General features: G+C 35.7%; 1 protein-coding gene across 8 annotated transcripts in view; it reads left to right on the top strand.

Moving 5' to 3' along the window:
* The window catches only part of REV3L (REV3 like, DNA directed polymerase zeta catalytic subunit), a 176,626-nt gene that overhangs the window by 95,377 nt on the left and 62,480 nt on the right, over positions 1 to 18,769 (top strand). For all 8 annotated transcript variants that reach the window (XR_009054327.1, XM_057739215.1, XM_057739216.1 and 5 more), the window contains 5 exons: positions 25 to 4,189; positions 7,749 to 8,662; positions 10,818 to 10,897; positions 12,307 to 12,432; positions 17,578 to 17,770. Coding sequence is in view for 7 of the 8 variants with exons in the window: in XM_057739215.1 (XP_057595198.1) it covers positions 25 to 4,189; positions 7,749 to 8,662; positions 10,818 to 10,897; positions 12,307 to 12,432; positions 17,578 to 17,770 (5,478 nt within the window). In the remaining variant the exon portion in view is untranslated. The remainder of the gene's footprint in view (positions 1 to 24; positions 4,190 to 7,748; positions 8,663 to 10,817; positions 10,898 to 12,306; positions 12,433 to 17,577; positions 17,771 to 18,769) is intronic.

The following is an 18,769-nucleotide window of genomic DNA, read 5'->3' as shown; positions in this document are numbered from 1 at the left end:
GTAAATTATTTTTTCCCGTTTCAGACAATCCACTGAACAATGAAAATTCCAGAACCCATTCTTCTGTGATTGCAACAAGCAAGCTATCAGTAAAACCTTCCATCTTTCACAAAGATGCTGCTACATTAGAACCCCCATCTTCCGCTAGGATTACCTTTCAGTGTAAACACACAAGTGCCCTTTCTTCCCATGTTTTGAACAAGGAAGATTTAGTTGAAGACCTTTCACAGCCAAACAACCTAGAGAAAAGTCTGGATCATTCAGTTGCTTCTTTTACAAATGAAAGCACTTACTCTATGAAATACCCTGGATCTTTAAGCAGTACTGTCCATTCAGAAAACTCTCATAAAGAGAGTGGTAAGAAAGATGTCCTCCCAGTATCTTCCTGTGAAGGTAGTATTTTTGATTATGAAGAAGATATTCCATCTGTTACAAGACAAGTACCAAGTAGAAAGTATACAAACATTAGAAAAATTGATAAGGATGCCCCTTACATACACATGAACCGTCACACTAATGAAAATACACTGGGCAAAAATTCTTTCAACTTTTCTGACTTAAATCATTCAAAATGTAAATTATCCTCTGAAGGAAATGAAAAAGGAAACAGCACAGCTCTGAATAGTTTATTCCCTTCATCATTAACTGAAAATTGTGAATTGTTATCATGCTCAGGGGAGAATAGAACTATGGTGCATTCTCTTGATAGCATTGCTGATGAAAGTGGACTAAATAAACTTAAAATTAGATATGAAGAATTTCAAGAACATAAAACAGAAAAACCAAGCCTCAGCCAGCAAGCGGCACATTATATGTTTTTTCCCAGTGTTGTTCTTTCTAATTGTCTCAGTAGGCCACAAAAACTCTCTCCTGTCACATATAAACTACAACCTGGCAATAAACAGTCCCGGTTAAAAATGAGTAAAAAGAAGCTTGTAAGTCATCAAGAGAATTCTACCAAAACTACTGAGACTGGATCCTCAAAAGATAATTGTGTACAAAATAATCCTTATAATAGTAATCCTGAGAAGGATAATATATTGGCCAGTGATTTAATTAAGGCCACCCGTGGAGCTTTTGAAAATAAAACATCTACAGACAGTTTTGTAGACTGTCACTTTGGAGATGGAACCTTAGAAGCTGAGCAGTCCTTTGGATTGTATGGAAATAAATACACACTTAGAGCCAAACGCAAGGTAAATTATGAGAATGAAGATAGTGAGTCAAGTTTTGTAACACACAACTCAAAAATTAGCCTACCTCATCCCATGGAAATTGCTGAAAGTTTAGATGGAACTCTCAAATCTCGAAAACGCAGAAAAATGTCTAAAAAGCTGCCCCCTGTCATCATAAAGTATATTATCATTAATAGATTTAGAGGGAGGAAAAATATGCTTGTAAAGCTAGGAAAAATAGACTCTAAAGAAAAACAAGTAATATTAACAGAGGAAAAAATGGAACTGTATAAAAAGCTTGCACCTTTGAAGGATTTTTGGCCAAAAGTTCCTGACTCCCCTGCAACCAAATATCCCATTTATCCACTAACACCAAAGAAGAGTCACAGAAGAAAATCAAAACACAAGTCTGCTAAGAAAAAAACTGGTAAGCAACAAAGGACAAACAGTGAAAATATTAAAAGAACTTTGTCTTTCAGGAAAAAACGGTTACATGCTATTCTTTCTCCTCCCTCACCGTCGTATAATGCTGAAACCGAAGACTGTGACTTAAATTATAGTGATGTTATGTCTAAACTAGGTTTTCTTTCTGAGAGAAGCACAAGTCCCATAAACTCTTCTCCACCTCGCTGCTGGTCTCCCACAGATCCAAGAGCTGAAGAAATTATGGCTCCTACCAGTAAAGAAGCAATGCTTTTTAAGGGTCCTAATGCGTATAATAGCAAAACTGTTAATGCCCGTATAGGAAAAAATAGTCGTGCAAGAACGCAGGTTAAGAAATCAAAAACAAAGCTTGCTAATCCCTCTGTAGTTACTAAGAAAAGGAACAAACGAAATCAGACAAATAAACTAGTAGATGATGGAAAAAAGAAACCAAGAGCAAAACTGAAACAAAAAGCAAATGAAAAAACTACACCAAGGAAGCACATAACACTAAAAGATGAAAAACTCAAATCTCAAGCTGGTGCTGAAGTTAAGTTTGTACTGAAACAGAATGTGTCTGAGACCTCAAATAATTCTGGAGGCTCTCAAATACTTTTTAAACAGAAAGATGCATCACTAATGGGCTCTGCTATAGATCATCCCCTTACTGCTCCTCTCCCCACTGGAATTCATCCACAACAGAATTTACCAGGCTCCTTTTCTTCTTTCCTAGAAAGCAAGAAGCCTGTAGATTCGCAAGCATTCCCCAGTCCACGAGATGATTTGCATTCATCAGTTGTTTGTAGTTCTTTGGGACCTGGAATCTCAAAAATTAATGTTCAGCGGTCTCATAATCAAAATGCTATGTTTACTCTAAAAGAATCAACCTTGATTCAAAAAAATATATTTGACCTTTCAAACCATTTGTCTCAGGTAGCACAGAGTACACAGATGTCTTCTGGTATAATGTCTCCAAAGATAGACGAGAATGCAAATATACAAAAAAACTATTTGTCATCTCTTGGAAAGTTAAATGAATATCGTAATTCCCTAGAGTCAAAGCCAGACCAGATGTATGCCCCTAATTTTTTGCATTGCAAAGACAGTCAGCAGCAGATTGTGTTCATGGCAGAACAGTTAAAGCACAGTGAAACTTGTTCTCCAGGAAATGCAGCTTCAGAGGAAAGTCAGATGCCTAATAATTGCTTTGTAACTTCCTTGAGAAGCCCAATCAAACAAATAGCATGGGAGCAAAAACAAAGGGGCTTTATTTTAGATATGTCAAATTTTAAACCTGAAAGGGTAAAGCAAAGGTCAGTGTCAGAAGCAATTTCACAAACCAAAGCACTTTCTCAGTGTAGAAATCGAAATGTGTCAACACCGTCATCATTTGGTGAAGGACAGTCTGGACTGGCAGTTCTAAAAGAATTGTTACAGAAAAGACAGCAGAAAGCACAAAATGCAAGTAGTATGCAAGACCCATTATCTAATAAACAGCAACCAGACAAAAATATCTCTGGTTCCCTTGAGCATAACAAATCAATTAAACGAACACGATCAGTATCATCTCCAAGAAAGCCTCGAACTCCCAGAAGTACAAAACCTAAAGAAAAAGTTCCAAAACTTCTTAAAGTAGACTCTCTAAATTTACAGAACTCTAGCCAGTTGGATAACTCCCTATCAGATGATAGTCCCATCTTTTTTTCAGATCCAGGTTTTGAAAGTTGTTATTCACTTGAAGATAGCTTGTCTCCTGAACATAGTTATAATTTTGATATTAATACAATAGGTCAGACTGGATTTTGTAGCTTTTATTCTGGAAGTCAGTTTGTCCCAGCTGATCAGAATTTGCCTCAAAAGTTCCTAAGTGATGCAGTTCAGGATCTTTTCCCAGGACAAACTGTAGACAAAACTGAGCATTTAAGTCACGATAACCAGAAACGTGATGAAGACAAACATCATGCCTCAGACTCAGCCTCGTGGATTCGATCTGGTACCCTAAGTCCTGAATTATTTGAGAAGTCATCCATGGATAGCAATGAGAATCATCACCACAATCAGTGGAAAAGTACCTTTCATCCTCTAACAACTCGGCCCAGTTCACTAATGGAGTCTTTCTGTGTCCAGCAGTCAGAGGACTGTCTAAATGAAAAATCCAGATTGAATAGGAGTTCAGTAAGCAAGGAAGTGTTTCTTAGCCTCTCACAGCCAGGCAATTCAGACTGGATTCAAAGTCATACCAGAAAAGAAATGGGACAGTCTCTTGATGCAGTCAATACCTCTTTTACTACAATACTGTCATCCCCTGATGGTGAACTTATAGATGCAGCCTCCGAAGATTTAGAATTGTATGTTTCAAGAAACAATGATATGTTGACACCATCCCCTGATAGTTCGCCAAGGTCTACCAGCTCTCCCTCGCAATCTAAAAATGGCAGTTTCACCCCTCGAACTGCTCACATTCTGAAACCACTTATGTCCCCACCAAGTAGGGAAGAAATTATGGCAACTTTGTTGGATCATGACCTTTCAGAAACTATTTACCAGGAACCATTTTGCAGTAATCCTTCTGATGTACCAGAAAAGCCCAGGTAATCAGAATTATTTTTTCCCCTTCAGTCACTCTGAATAATTATAATGTATATAACAAGATTTGATACCTGACTACTACTTTTTTGGCTCTGATACTATGTTTATAAGTATATTGTGAAAACAATTTATAATTATGGACGTATTAAGAAAATTCGCAAATTAGCTGGGTGGTTGCACCTAGAGAAGTTTAAGTTGATCGGTATTGGTCTTGGATCTACTATTATTTTGCACTGCGTCAGCATATTAGAGGCTCACTATGACATGATGCCAAATTAAGGATGTGATAATAGTTTAAAAGTATTATAATTATCATTTTAAAGACAGTATTTATTTCTAAAATAGTAAACTTTCATAATTTTAAAAAGAACTTTTTAAGTGTTTGAAAATAAGCATGCATATGTTTTTAAATAGTCTTATATCTCTAAATAGAGATTATTTTAAGTTGTTTCTATTACATACCACTCTCTCTTCATGTTGCCAACGTCTTTAATTATATTGTTACCGTTGTTAGTTTGTATAGTTATTAGGGGTGCAAGATGGACTTTGGTTCCCCTTATCTCTTCTTTCTTGTGAGAATCTTTTCAGAGAAATGATAAACAGAGAGACAGATACACTCACGGCCAATAGCAAAATGCAAAGGACTCACAGTACTGGGCTGTTTATAAACCAGTAGTTAAGTAGGTATCCTGTCCTGCCTGCATCATCAAGATAGATCATATCTGATAAGATCTAAGTTGGGGAACATGGGTTAATCCAGGAAGTTTAAGTGATGGCTTTTGGTCCTGCCTCTGTGTCTCTGATCCCTTTTACCTCATCATTTGCAGAGAGAGGCAGTTCATTTCAGCCATCCAGGCAGAAGCAGAGGAGAATGGCTAGGACTGCTGAGGCAGACCCTGCTTAGTCTAAATGATGGAAAGAGATGTGAAGTGCCAACCTAAGGCAAGAGGCCACACTGCATATATGCGCTCACCTTGAGCAGCACCATGTTCCTGACCCTAGTAAATAGACAGTGAATGCCAGGCTTTTTACTCAGCAGATTAGCAATAATTTCTGCAGGAGTCCATTTAAGAAAGGGGTGAGAAAAAGTGATCAGAAATAGTAGAAGTTCCCTCCTCTAAGGACTTGAAGTGAAAGGCAGAAAATCCCTCCCCCACCTCACCCCTACACTTCCTAACATATAGTTTTGCTGTTCTGTTTTGCTCAGTACCCACATGTAGCCTTTTAACATGAATGGAACTCTTTCTTTTTATTTCATTGCCAAAATATATGAATGTATAATCCTTAGACATTAGCTTCCATTATTTTGGAAGCTTTGACTTTACCAGTAGTGCTTATGGTACATTTTTTCATTGATCTATATTTTCTTCCTCAGCCATATACATCTTTTTAATTCCTAGTTAATTTATCATGTGCTAGTCATTTACTCAGTGTTGCTAATAGTTGTTGTCCAGCTTTGACACTTGTCCTGCAGCTGAAATAAAAGGATGATAGTCATTATATTTGAAAAACAATTTTGGTTTTTTTCTTAGTTAAAAACCATGTATTCACTGTAAAAAATTTAGGAAGTATAAAAGAAGAAATAAAAATTATACCATTTCTCTACCTAGTAACAACCACTATTAATATTTTAATGTTTTCTTTTTTTAAAGTATAGCTTTTATTTTTAATGAAATGCGTTCTTACTGTAATCACAATATTGTGTTGAAATTGATTCACTTACCGTTATAATGTAAACATTTTCTAAATTTGAGTCTCGAAACATCATTTTAATGGCTGCATAATATTCTATAATGTGAATGTTACTGGACAGAAAGGTTGTTCTGTTTTGCTACAATAGATAATTATGCAGTGAGTGTCTTCATAAAGCATTTCTTCTATTTTGGAGTTTTTACTTACAGCTCTCGAAGTAGGATTACTGGCACATTTAAGGCTCTTGATATATATTACAAGTGAGCTGTAGCAATTAGCACACTGAACTTACCACACCTCAGCAGTTTTTCCTGTGTTTTACTTCATTATAATCTCTGTATTAGTAATATTAGAGTTGCATATAGTCACATGATGTGTGTACTCATTTCCTTCAATAGCAATAATTCTGCTTCTAATTTTTCATAAAGCTGCAAGGTGGGTGCTAGGAAGGTGTTAGATCCTGATTACGGCGTTAACTAGTAGGGTCCAAAATCTTTCTATGTAAAGGGGAAAGGGAAATGCGGTAACTCTGGTGTTACTCCTTCAGCTTGAATCAGGAAACAGAAATTCAGTTCATTGAGTTTTATCTAGAGAATAACCAGGCCATTTGGGAAATCATGTGCTATGAGAATTAATTGAAGAAACTGTTCATATCCGTGAAAGAGATACCATGAAGAAGAAAAAGTGGAGTTATTTTATATTGCTGCAGAAGGCAGAAATAGTACCGATGCATATGTTAGAGAAAGAGAGAGGTTTAGCTTATTATTTATAATAGCTATTGGAAACTAAACCAGGTTACCCTTTTTTTAAATCTTTATTGGAATATAATTGCTTTACAGTATTTTGCTAGTTTCTGCTGTACAACAAAGTGAATCAGCTATATGTATACATATATCCCCATATCCCCGTCCTCTTGAGCCTCCCTCCCAACCTCCCTGATCCTACCCCTTTAGGTTTTCACAAAGTATAAGTTGATCTCCTTGTGCTCTGTAGCAGCTTCCCACTAGCTATCTGTTTTATATTTGGTAGTGTGTATATGTTAGTGCTACTTTCTCACTATGTCCCAGCTCCCCCACCCCAGCCCCACCGATGTCCTCAACTCCGTTCTCTACGTCTGCATCTCTTTTCCTGCCCTGTCACTAGGTTCATCAGTACCATTTTTCTAGATTCCATATCTGTGCATTAGCACACAGTGTTTGTTTTTCTCTTTCTGATTTACTTCCTCACATACACATACATTAGTAGCACTTAAGTTATGTGGGCTCTGCCAACTCCTTTTCTTATGTTAGTATTAAACCTTATCATGTAAAGGGGAGAAAGAAGAATTATGGTAGTTTACCTCAATTGTGTGTGATTTTTTTTTAATATTTGAGGGAATTTGGCAGGGTACAAAGATTTGTTTGAACTAACTGGCTTTGCTGAACTATGTACTGAGAGTAGAGAATGTAGAAGGAGGCTATAGATAAAATCCAGGGGTATAGTCTCAGGTGATAAATTCTATGTGGTAACAGTGGAAAGTTATTTAAGATGAGTAGAAGAAAGGGATCTGATGAGTTTATACCATCTCCTTAAAAGAATGCTTCATTGGACACTTAAGAAAAGATACCTTCTTTCCCTGGTATTGATGATGCCTTCCAAAGGAAATTAATTTAGTAGTCATATACCTGTGAGGAAAAGCATATTGAGACTACAGATAGAGTGTACCTGCATAAAATATGTGTGTATGTTGGAGGAGGTGGATAGGGTGTGGAAAGGGAAGAAAGAGATGGGCATTTTTAAGACTCCAAAAAATTTCTAGTTTAAGGAGCTAAATATTTTGGTAATTGCTCTTTGAGACAAAACAGTTGTTCTAAAATATGTTGTTTATAGGGAGATTGGTGGACGGCTTCTCATGGTAGAAACTCGACTTCCAAATGATCTGGCTGAGTTTGAGGGAGACTTTTCCTTGGAAGGACTTCATCTGTGGAAAACAGCATTCTCAGCAATGACTCAAAATCCAAGACCTGGGTCACCCCCTCGCAATGGCCAAGCAGTTGTCAATAAAGGGTCAAGTAATAGCCATAGAGTGGTTGAAGATAAAAAAATTGTGATTATGCCTTGCAAATGTGCCCCAAGTCGACAACTAGTTCAAGCGTGGCTTCAAGCCAAAGAAGAATACGAACGTTCCAAGAAACTGTCTAAAACAGAGCCAACTGGAGTTGTAAAATCTGCTGAGGACTTCAGCTCTTCAGTTAATTCAGATGACAGACCTGTAGTGCCTCCAAAAATGGATACAACTGCACATATACTCCCCACTACAGCACATACCAAGGAAGATGTTGATAACTCTCAGATTGCTTTACAAGCACCAACCACAGAATGCAGTCGAACTGCAAGTGAAAGTCAGACACTGCCATCAGTTGCTTCTGCAGATGATGCTGAGAAAGATGAGGATGATGGTGATGACTATTATGTTAGTTATAGCTCCCCTGATTCTCCAGTGATTCCCCCTTGGCAAGAAGCAACATCCTCAGATTCCAAAACATTAAATGGAGGTGACAGACCCTCATCGCCAGTAGAGGACCTACATTCTCTGACTATTGAGAACTTCTTAAAGCCTGTAAAAGATGGTATACAGAAAAGCCCCTGCAATGAGCCTGGGGAACCTCTAGTGATATCCCCAATTAATGTTAGGAGAAGAACTGGAATATGTGAATCGCTTTGCCTTCATAGTACACCAATCATACAGAGAAAACTTGTGGAAAGGCTTCCTGAGGCAACTGGCCTTAGCCCTTTGTCAACAGGTAAGTTTACAACAGAAAGCCTCCAGAAGGCTCTTCAGATACTAGAAATGAAAGCAGCATTAGACTATGTAATGAAAATTAGAGCTTTTTAAATGAAATTTTAGCTCAGCTAATGAGAGATTATTTTTATTTTATCATGTCTCAGAAAGACATCATCACATGGCAACTTTTTTTTCTTTCTGCTGTGAAATATACTTACATCTGCTTCCATCCTATCTTCTTGCCTTCTGGGTGAAATATAGGAGCCCTCTCAGAAACCTTACCTTCTTCTCAACTTGATTTTTCCCATTGGCTCTGTTATATACCCATACCTCTCCCACCCTTTAAAATAAGAAGAAAACCAAACTCCTGCCTCGATCGTTTATCTGCCAGCATCTACTCTTTTTCCTCCCATTTAAAGCCAAATTTCTTAAAAGATTTCTCCAATTCGACAGCTCTGTTTCTTTACCTATACTCATTTCTCAAACCACTCCAAACTGGATTGTGTCCTCATCATTCCACCAGTATGGCTCTTGTAAAGATTCTCTATGACCTTCATATAGCTAAAGCCAATGGATATTTTTCAGTCTTCCTATCACATGCCGTCTTAAGCAGCTATTGTCCTGTTGACCACACCTTCATTCTTGGAGCTTCTTCTCCCCTTGGCTTTCCCCCTACTCCTCTGTTTCTTCCTGCTTGCTTTCCTTTGAAGCTTATCTCACATTCTCAGTTATTATCTGAATGTTTGAGTTTATTATGGCTTAGCCTTAAGCCTTCTTTGCTCTATGTTCTTTCCCTCAATGACCTAATTCCTGCCCAGAGGATTACTATAGATACCACAAATTTAAATTTCCCATTCAAAACTCTCTTTTAAGTTCCAGAACACTATATCCAGTTGTGTTCAGCATTTCCACTTGAATGCTCAAAGGCACCACAAGGTCATTATTATTTTTTTTATTTATTTATTATTTTATTGGCTGTGTTGGGCCTTTTTTGCTGTGCACGGGCTTTTAGTTGCGGTGAGCGGGCTGCTCATTGCCGTGGCTTCTCTTGTTGCGGAGCACGGGCTCTAGGCACGTGGGCTTCAGTAGTTGCAGCACATGGGCTCAATAGTTGTGGTTCACAGGCTCTAAAGCTCAGGCTCAATAGTTGTGGCACACGGGCTTACTTGCTCCGCGGCATGTGGGATCTTCCTGGAGCAGGGATCGAACCCGTGTCCCCTGCATTGGCAGGCGGATTCTCAACCACTGCACCACCTAGGAAGCCCCAAGGTCATTATTTTTTAAACTTAATTTATGATCTCACTGCATTCATTCACCACCAGCCACCTAACACACTTTATAAACACATATATACCCACACATTGAAAACCATTGGTCCTCTTTCAATTTTCCTTATTCAGTGAATAGTACCACCATTTCTCTGTCACTGAGTTACACAGGTCAGAAAAGAGGGTTTTGTTTAATACTCACCTGATTCCCTCACTGCCCATCCTGCAGTTTCCACACGTCTTTATTTCCTAAATTACCCACATCTTTCTACCTCTATCTCTGCCACTACCAAGCCCTCATCTCACACCTGGGCTTCTACTCTTGCCTTCTTATTCACCCTTACCAGTTTCCAGGTTCTTTTGCTTGTTAACCAGGGAAAATCCTCACTCTGTTCCTAGCTAATTCCTACTCTGTCTTCTGATTTTAGCTCAAAAAAACCTTCCTAATCTCCCCGACTAGATAAAAATTCCCAATTGTATTCCCCTTTATTGTACTTACCTCAGTTATAGTTTTATATCTGTGTATGTATTGATATTTGATGAATGTCTGATTCTTTCTCTAGACCCCACAGGGTAGATACTATCTTTTCCTCCTCATCATAAATACTTGATAAATCAGTGAATAAATGAATCACATGCTTCCCTAGGATAATAACTGAGGTATAAAACTCAATAACTAAAATCTAAATGTTTTTATTTAATAATACAAATTTAAAAAGTTATTTTAGTGTGGGGATCTCAGGTTTGAATTAGTTTCATTTTTAAATTGTGAAATCTTTGTGAGGAATTTATAGGACAATACTCATGAATGATACCTAAGAGTTGGAACAACAACAAAAAACAAACAAACCCCCAGGAGCAAGCAATTTTGATATACATGTTAAATATAAAAATTTCTTTCTACAGAACCAAAAACCCAGAAATTGAGTCATAAGAAAGGAAGTAATACTGACGCTTTTAGAAGAGTACTCTTAACACAAGCAAAGGTAACTATGCTAAACAAATTTAAAGATCAGTGGATAAGATCCATTCTTAGATTTCAGTTAGATAATTGATAACTTTGTGTCTCAGTTTTTTAATAATTTTATTATATTTTTGCATCATTTTATTTACATATCTTTGAGACAACAAGAAATTGCCTGATTTTTTTTTAAGTTTTTTTTTTGCTGTTGGGATCTAAAAGATTCTTATATGTAAATACAAATATTACAGAGAAAGTGAATATGATAGCCAAAATGTGGATTATGAGGATACAAATACATTAACTGATTACTGGCAAAATCAGAACAATCCAATGACAGCAGAGCTCAAGTAAGTGATTTTTGATCCCACCAAAAATATATCCTTTTTCCTGGTTTATTACTTTTTTCTCAAATATAACATTATTGATTTTTCAGTTCATTTGCAAATGAAAGCAACATTATTTACTACTGAAACTCTGAAAAATCATAAATGTCTTTATTCAGATACTAAAAATTGTGGTAATACTTAGCCTAGAAATATATGGTTATGTGAAAAAAGTATACATTAGACACATATCCTTAGAAATATATGATAGTGATCACTTACATATTGGCCATTTCTCATAAATATCATTAACTACATAAAATATATAGACACATATCCTTAGAAATATATGATAGTGATCACTTACATATTGGCCATTTCTCATAAATATCATTAACTACATAAAATATATTTTAGTATTTTTATTTTGAGATTACAAATGCTTTTTACAACTTTGATTTTTAAATCAGTTATTGAATTACAAGTCATGTATATTAAAAACAAGTACAAGTATGTTGTGAACATAAATCAACACTTTGGGGAAAATGGTTAATGGATTTGGAAATCAGAAAAAAATATTTTTTAAAAAGCAGATTATTTTTTCTAACCTCTTGAAAATTATTTATGTTTTAGTTTATCTTTCAGATACATGTTGTATTAGGGTAAAATACAAACCCACAATTTCAAATCTTTTGTAAACTTTAGCCAAACTAGGTGTAAATACATTGCTTGCGTGCTTGCTTGTCATACTTCCAAGAAAGGTCACTATAAATGTCCATGTGGTACAAATGTCAGCTCTCTACAAGACTATTATTTTCAGTATTTGGGGTTTGTAAATTCAAATTCAACATATGGTTGGCTTACAGATTATATCACATACTTCTACATATATCCAGTTCTGGTATCTTGAATTACTAGCCCAGAAAAAATGTTAATAATATACTTAAGTTTCTTCTTGGACTTAAGAAATGATACTAGTTTATCATATATTACTAAATACATAAAGTACGTTGTCTTACGTTGTCTACGCAGAAATAAGTAATCACAAGAAAGGAAATGATTGCTCATTTATCTTTTCTGGCTCTGTGTTGTTGTTTTTTTTTAATAGAATCAATTTGCAGCAGTAAATACCCCAAAGAAAGAAACTTCTCAGATTGATGGACCATCTTTAAACAATACTTATGGTTTCAAAGTCAGCGTACAGAACTTACAGGAGGCAAAAGCTTTACATGAGGTAAAACTGTAACAGTAAGGATACATGCACTTTACTTCTTAATGTTTTATTCTATGGTACAAGTACAGAAACTTTTTACTGAGGGAAGAATACATTGAATTCTGTACCTGTTAATCTTCATTTTGTTCTTATTATCCTTTCTATTTTGTATATTTATGTAAAATGGAGAAACTTAAAGTAGTCATCAGTTGGGACTGCTTTTTGGTTTCACAATTTTCACAAATCTTATACCTGAAATTTAAAAAGTAGCTAAAATTAGAAAAGGTTTTTTTAGGTATTGGAAACTCTGTATATTACTCTGGAATTGTTATATTAGGATGTTATATCACTTCCCAAATGTGATATCTACTTGTATTTTCTATTTGGTTGGCTCTGTGGATTAGTGCTTGCTACAATTCATTTGTTCATATAATCTTTATAACCCAGTTACCTTCTCAGCACAGACTGTATGCAAAAACTACAAAGCTGTCTTGAAAAAATGTACATTCTCACTGGAGAATATGTATGAATGGTTCACTGTAAATTTATCTGTATTAAAGAAAACACAACTCAAAACACACATGTGACTGGCAGTGAGGTGAAAGTTAGAAGATATTTTCATTGTTTATACCTGTGCTGTCAGTATGGTAGCCACTAGCAACGTGGCTATTGAGAATTTTAAATTTGGATTATACATTTAGGAATGCAATTTTAAATTTCGTTTCATTAAATTTCATTTAATTTATTCTGATTTATTTCCATTAAAAATTTTGCAACCTCATTGAGATGTGCTATAAATGTAAAATGCATAGTGATTTCAAAGACTTAATAGGAAAAAAGAATATAAATTACTTTATTAGTAATTTTTTTAAAATTTTATTTTTGGCAGCGTTGGGTCTTCGTTGCTGCCTGTGGGCTTTCACTAGTTGTGGCGAATGGGGGTGCTCTTCCTTGTGGTACGCAGGCTTCTCATTGTGGTGGCTTTTCTTGTTGCAAAGCACAGGCTCTAGACGAGCAGGCTTCTCTAATTGCAGCACATGGGCTCAGTAGGTGTGACACGTGGGCCCTAGAGCATGTGGGCTTCAGTAGTTGTGGCACGTGGACTCAGTAGTTGTGGTGCATGGGCTTAGTTGCTCTGCAGCATGTAGGATCTTCCCAGACCAGGGATTGAACCCATGTCCCCTGCATTGGTAGGCAGATTCTTAACCACTGTACCACTAGGGAAGTCCTATTAGTAAATTTTTATATTGATTACATGTTGAAAGGGTAGTTTTGATGTATTGGATTAAATGAAAGTATTTTAAAATTAATTTAACCTATTTTTACCTTTTTTAATGTGACAACTAGAAAATTTAAAATTATGTATGTGACTTTCATGATATTTCTTTTGATCAGTGCTGATTTGTACAGTTGTTTTATGTCTTTGCCCTTACAGCAGAGAATTTGGTTTTTTGGCCTCAAATCAGTTCTGTCTTCTAAGAATTGGATGAACAGACCAAGAGAAAACTTTAAATATTGCCTTCATTTTTACCCTAGATTTGAACTAAGAATTATACTCTTTAGAATTAAATTGGAACATAGTCTAACTCCCTAATTGTTTATTTGTACATTTTTTTCACTCAATGGCATTCACTTAATTCGTTTTATACCTGACTCTGTACTATCCCCTGAAGCCCAAATAAATTAATTAACAAATTCAGGAATATTTATCTTATCAAGTACGCACCTGAAATTCGAAAATTAAAATCCTTTTTAAAAAATATTTATTAAAGCAAATTTGATAGACCTTAACAAAAATACTTGTTACATTTGATTTTTTTCTGTTATTATTTGAGAAACATATATTTCTTATTACACTGCTATTTTATTCTACATGACCCTGTTTCATAATCATGGGCCTTTTTGAAGTTAAAATCACATTGGTGGTCTGGCAGTTTGCTCACAGCTTCCCAAAACATACGTGCTTTCTTCATCTCAAGGCACACTCCAGATAGCCACCTGGTGGTCAAATAGGGAATGAACCAAAAAAACTCTGCTATACTTTTTCCTTTTTCTGGGAAATTGTGCTTATAGTGTTTTTTCCTGTTTCCCATTATCCTGGACTAATCTCTCTCTTCTGCATATAAATACTCAATGCAGAAGAGAAAGTTTGCAATCCTTGTCCACTTTCTTACCCACCTCTTTACTGATCACACACAGTAAATCTCTCTCCCCATCTTTTCATTCCATATGTTGGCTTAAAAAAATACCCCTAAAACAGTAATGCATTTTATATCGAGGAGTAAAAAGGCAACATTTGAATGTGAAATTTGACCTGGTATATATATAAATCAACCTCTAGGACTCTTTTGACCTGAAATTGTCTTCAGTCTTCTCCATAGTCTTTCCACATATTCATTCTTTTCTAATTAAAGTGGTTTTGTTTTGTTTGGGATTACAGAAAGGTTTTCCATTTCACATTTTTGTACATACTTATTGTTTAAAAAAATAAATCCTGAAGAGTATATATTTAAAAGTAAAAGTTCTTTCCCTTAACTCCCCATTTTACTTGGTTTGATTTTTTTTTTTAACTATTTTTTAATTTATTGGCTGCATTGTGTTGTTTGTTACTGCACACGGGCTTTCTGTAGTTGAGGAGAGCGGGGGCTACTCTTCATTGCGGTGCATGGGCTTCTCATTGTCATAGCTTCTCTTGTTGGGGAGCATGGGCTCTAGGCGCGCAAGCTTCAGTAGTTGTGTTGCGTGGGCTCTACTTGTAGCTCATGGGCTCTAGAGCACAGGCTCAGTAGTTGTGGCACACAGGCTTAGTTGCTCCATGACATGTGGGATCTTCCCAGACCAGGGCTCGAACCCGTGTCCACTGTGTTAGCAGGCGAATTCATAACCACTGCACCACCAGCAAAACCTTGAATTTTTTTTAAATAGTATTTGTTTTTGTTTTTTTTTAAATAGAAATAATAATGTTTCTTAAGGAAAGTGGTGGGTTTTTGGAAATTTGTCTTATTATTTCATATGCCTTATACATGTATAATTAACGTTCTTATATTTTAAAAAGTACTTAAAAACTAATTTACTAATGAATGCATGCACTCTTACATGTACATGGTAAAAATTTCACAAGACAAAAAGATTTACATTGAAAAGTAAGCTTCTCTCCCACCTCAGATTAAGCAGTCCCCTTCCCCAAAAGTCAGTAAGCAGTTTTATGTTTTTGTCTCTTTGTAGACATTTTCTATGCATGTACTTAACAGTTTTTACATACATGGAAGCATACTACACTCACTTGTTCCATTTACCAAAGTATTATGGTGATTATATTAGGACATATAGATCTGGCTCATTCTTTTGAAAATTTTAAAAGTTACAGAGTTTCCCATTCTGTGCAGCTTTTATGGATGCCACATAATTTAGGTTTTTGGTCTTTTATAAATAATAAAAACTGAAAACATTATCTTTAGTGAACATCTTTGTACATATATTTTGGCTACATATATGAATATATCTACAGGATATATTCTTTTTTTAAAAATTATTTATTTATTTTATTGGCTGTGTTGGGTCTTTTTTTGCTGTGTGCGGGCTTTCTTTGGTTGCGGTGAGTGGGGGCTACTCTTTGTTGTGATGTGCGGGCTCCTCATTGCTGTGGCTTCTCTTGTTGTGGGGCACGGGCTCTAGGCACATGGGCTTCAGTAGTTGCAGCACATGGGCTCAGTAGTTGTGGCTCACGGGCTCTGAAGCGCAGGCTCAATAGTTGTGGTGCACGGGCTTACTTGCTCCACAGCATGTGGGATCTTCCTGGAGCAGAGATCAAACGCGTGTCCCCTGCATTGGTAGGCGGATTCTCAACCACTGCACCACCTAGGAAGCCCTACAGGATATATTCTTAAGAGTAGAAATGCTAGATCAAAGGATACATCTTTTTTAATTGAAATATAGTTGATTTATAGTATTATATTAGTTTCAGGTGTACAACATAGTGATTCAGTATTTTTATAGATGATACTCCATTTAAAGTTATTATAAAATTATGACTATATTTCCCTGTGTCGTACAAAATATTTATTTTGCACATAGTATTTTATATCTCTTTATCCCCTGTCCCTATCTTGACCTTCTCCCCTTCTCTCTTCTCACTGGTAATCACTAATTTGTTACTTCCTTGTAAAATATTAATAGATATATACAAGTTGTCCTGCAAAGATATCTACCAAATTCCACTCCCATCACTAAGGAGAGCCTTGCATTTATATTTCTTCAACAGATGGCATGCAAGATAAATACAAAATATAAATCCTTTATTAAATTTATATGATCTGAGTAATTACCAGTATTTTAACTGTAGTCTACTGTTTTCCACTGCCAGGTATTTGTATACAACTGGTACAGTATAGCTCTAATTCCAGCTATAATCGTTAATCCAACCTATATCTTATTTTTTCTTACCCAGAGTTTATTCTTACTCTGTCTTAGAGAGAAAATCAGGATTACAGATAAGAAGAACTAAGGATTACATAGAAAAATAAGTGTAAAAGGCAAAATATTACATTTCTTGCATTACATGTCAAAGAGACAATGTGCATGGGCAAAAATCTGGTTATTGTGTAGCTGACACCGTACAATTTTATAATTTTTTTTCCAGGAAAAACTATAATTAAAAATCTGCCTATATATACAAAAGTCTAAATTTAAGTAGCCCTCAGAGAATTAATAGGTAGCAGTTTCAAACTAAAAAATATCTCTCTTTTGAGTTTAAACTATAGGTAAAACTATAATTTAGTTAACTGGGTAGAAAGTAAAAAAGTAAAACCAACAGATTTTGATTTGAATATACAACCACTTGGACTAGTCATTCTCTTTCTCAAATAGAAATTGAGAAAATTGAGAGGCACTGCGTGTACTCTAGACAAATAGCTTTAAGTATGTATTGTCATTAAGAAATTACAGTGCAAGCAGATTTTCTAAAAGAAAAATGTGAATTGATTTAATCTGATCTTAGAAGTAAAAATCTAGTTTTAATTTGTGGAGTGTTAAATTGTGAATGTGTCCTTTATAACTATTTTTTCTGTAATTTTACACATTTATTTTCCTTAGAGTCTTAGTGAAACATACTTCTTTCAGCATATCTCAAGAAATATTTAAAAGCATAATTTTTATTTCCTTTTATAGATACAAAATCTTACCCTCATCAGTGTGGAATTACACGCTCGAACTAGACGAGACTTAGAACCAGATCCTGAATTTGACCCAATCTGTGCTCTGTTCTACTGCATCTCATCTGACACTCCACTACCTGATACAGACAAAACAGAACTCACAGGTGTAATAGTGATTGATAAAGACAAGACAGTCTCTAGTCAAGGTATTTATCAATTTTATACCTACCTACACTAGGATGAACCTTTTAATGGGGCAGTTTCTGTGCTCAAGATCTAAACCAAGTAAGCATAAGGTACTCCTCTCTGAAATGTTTGATGAGGTGGGAGTAGGAAGTGCTGTGTATAGCTTTCTCCTAGATTCATTATCTTGAATTATTGTTAGAAGTCAGAAGCAATGCCATATAAAGAGCTTAATAAAATTTCCAATTAGTGTATCTAACTTGATCTAAATATTATATAAAATACTAATCGTTAATACTGAACTCAAATGACTGTGTATCTCTCGGTTGGGTGGACAGTCTTCCTTATATATGCATGCTGGTATTTTGCTGCTAATACAGAGTTTCTCTTTGCTTTAAGAAGTTAAGTTACTACTGTAAGTTAATGGTTTATAAAAGACAAGATATATTCTAATTTTGTTCATATCTCTTGCTAAATACATATACTTTTGGTTCAGAGGTTTTTCACATAGGATACCACATAAGGCACTTTATAAAATACCAAGTGTTCTTCTGCAATTTTATTTATTTTATTTTTTATTTTTATTTTTTATTATTTATTTGTTTATTTATTTATTTTGGCTGCTCTGGTTCTTAGTTGCGGCACATGGGATCTTCACTGTGGCATGCGGGGTCTTAGTTGCGGCATGCACGCAGGATCTAGTTCCCCAACCAGGGATCAAGCCCAGGCCCCCTGCATTGGGGGCACGGAGTCTTAACCCACTGGACCACCAAGGAAGTCCCTCCTCTTCAATTTTAAATAGTAGTACATATGTGAATTCAGTCAATTGAGCAGGAAGTCTTAACATAGAACAAAACTGTACGGGAATTTGCAGTTTAATCAGTGATGTGCTTGAGCTGGCTTATGCCAGCTCACAAGCCAATTGCTGAATTTTCATGCATTTTTTGAACTAGTTGATGTCACATTGGTAGTTTGAAATTAGCCATGGTGGGAGGTTTTCACATCTTGGAAACAGGCAAGCA

Source organism: Hippopotamus amphibius, chromosome 6 (genome assembly GCF_030028045.1).
Source record: "Hippopotamus amphibius kiboko isolate mHipAmp2 chromosome 6, mHipAmp2.hap2, whole genome shotgun sequence".
In the NCBI taxonomy this organism is placed as follows: domain Eukaryota; kingdom Metazoa; phylum Chordata; class Mammalia; order Artiodactyla; family Hippopotamidae; genus Hippopotamus; species Hippopotamus amphibius.
This window is presented reverse-complemented; position numbering and strand designations above follow the sequence as displayed.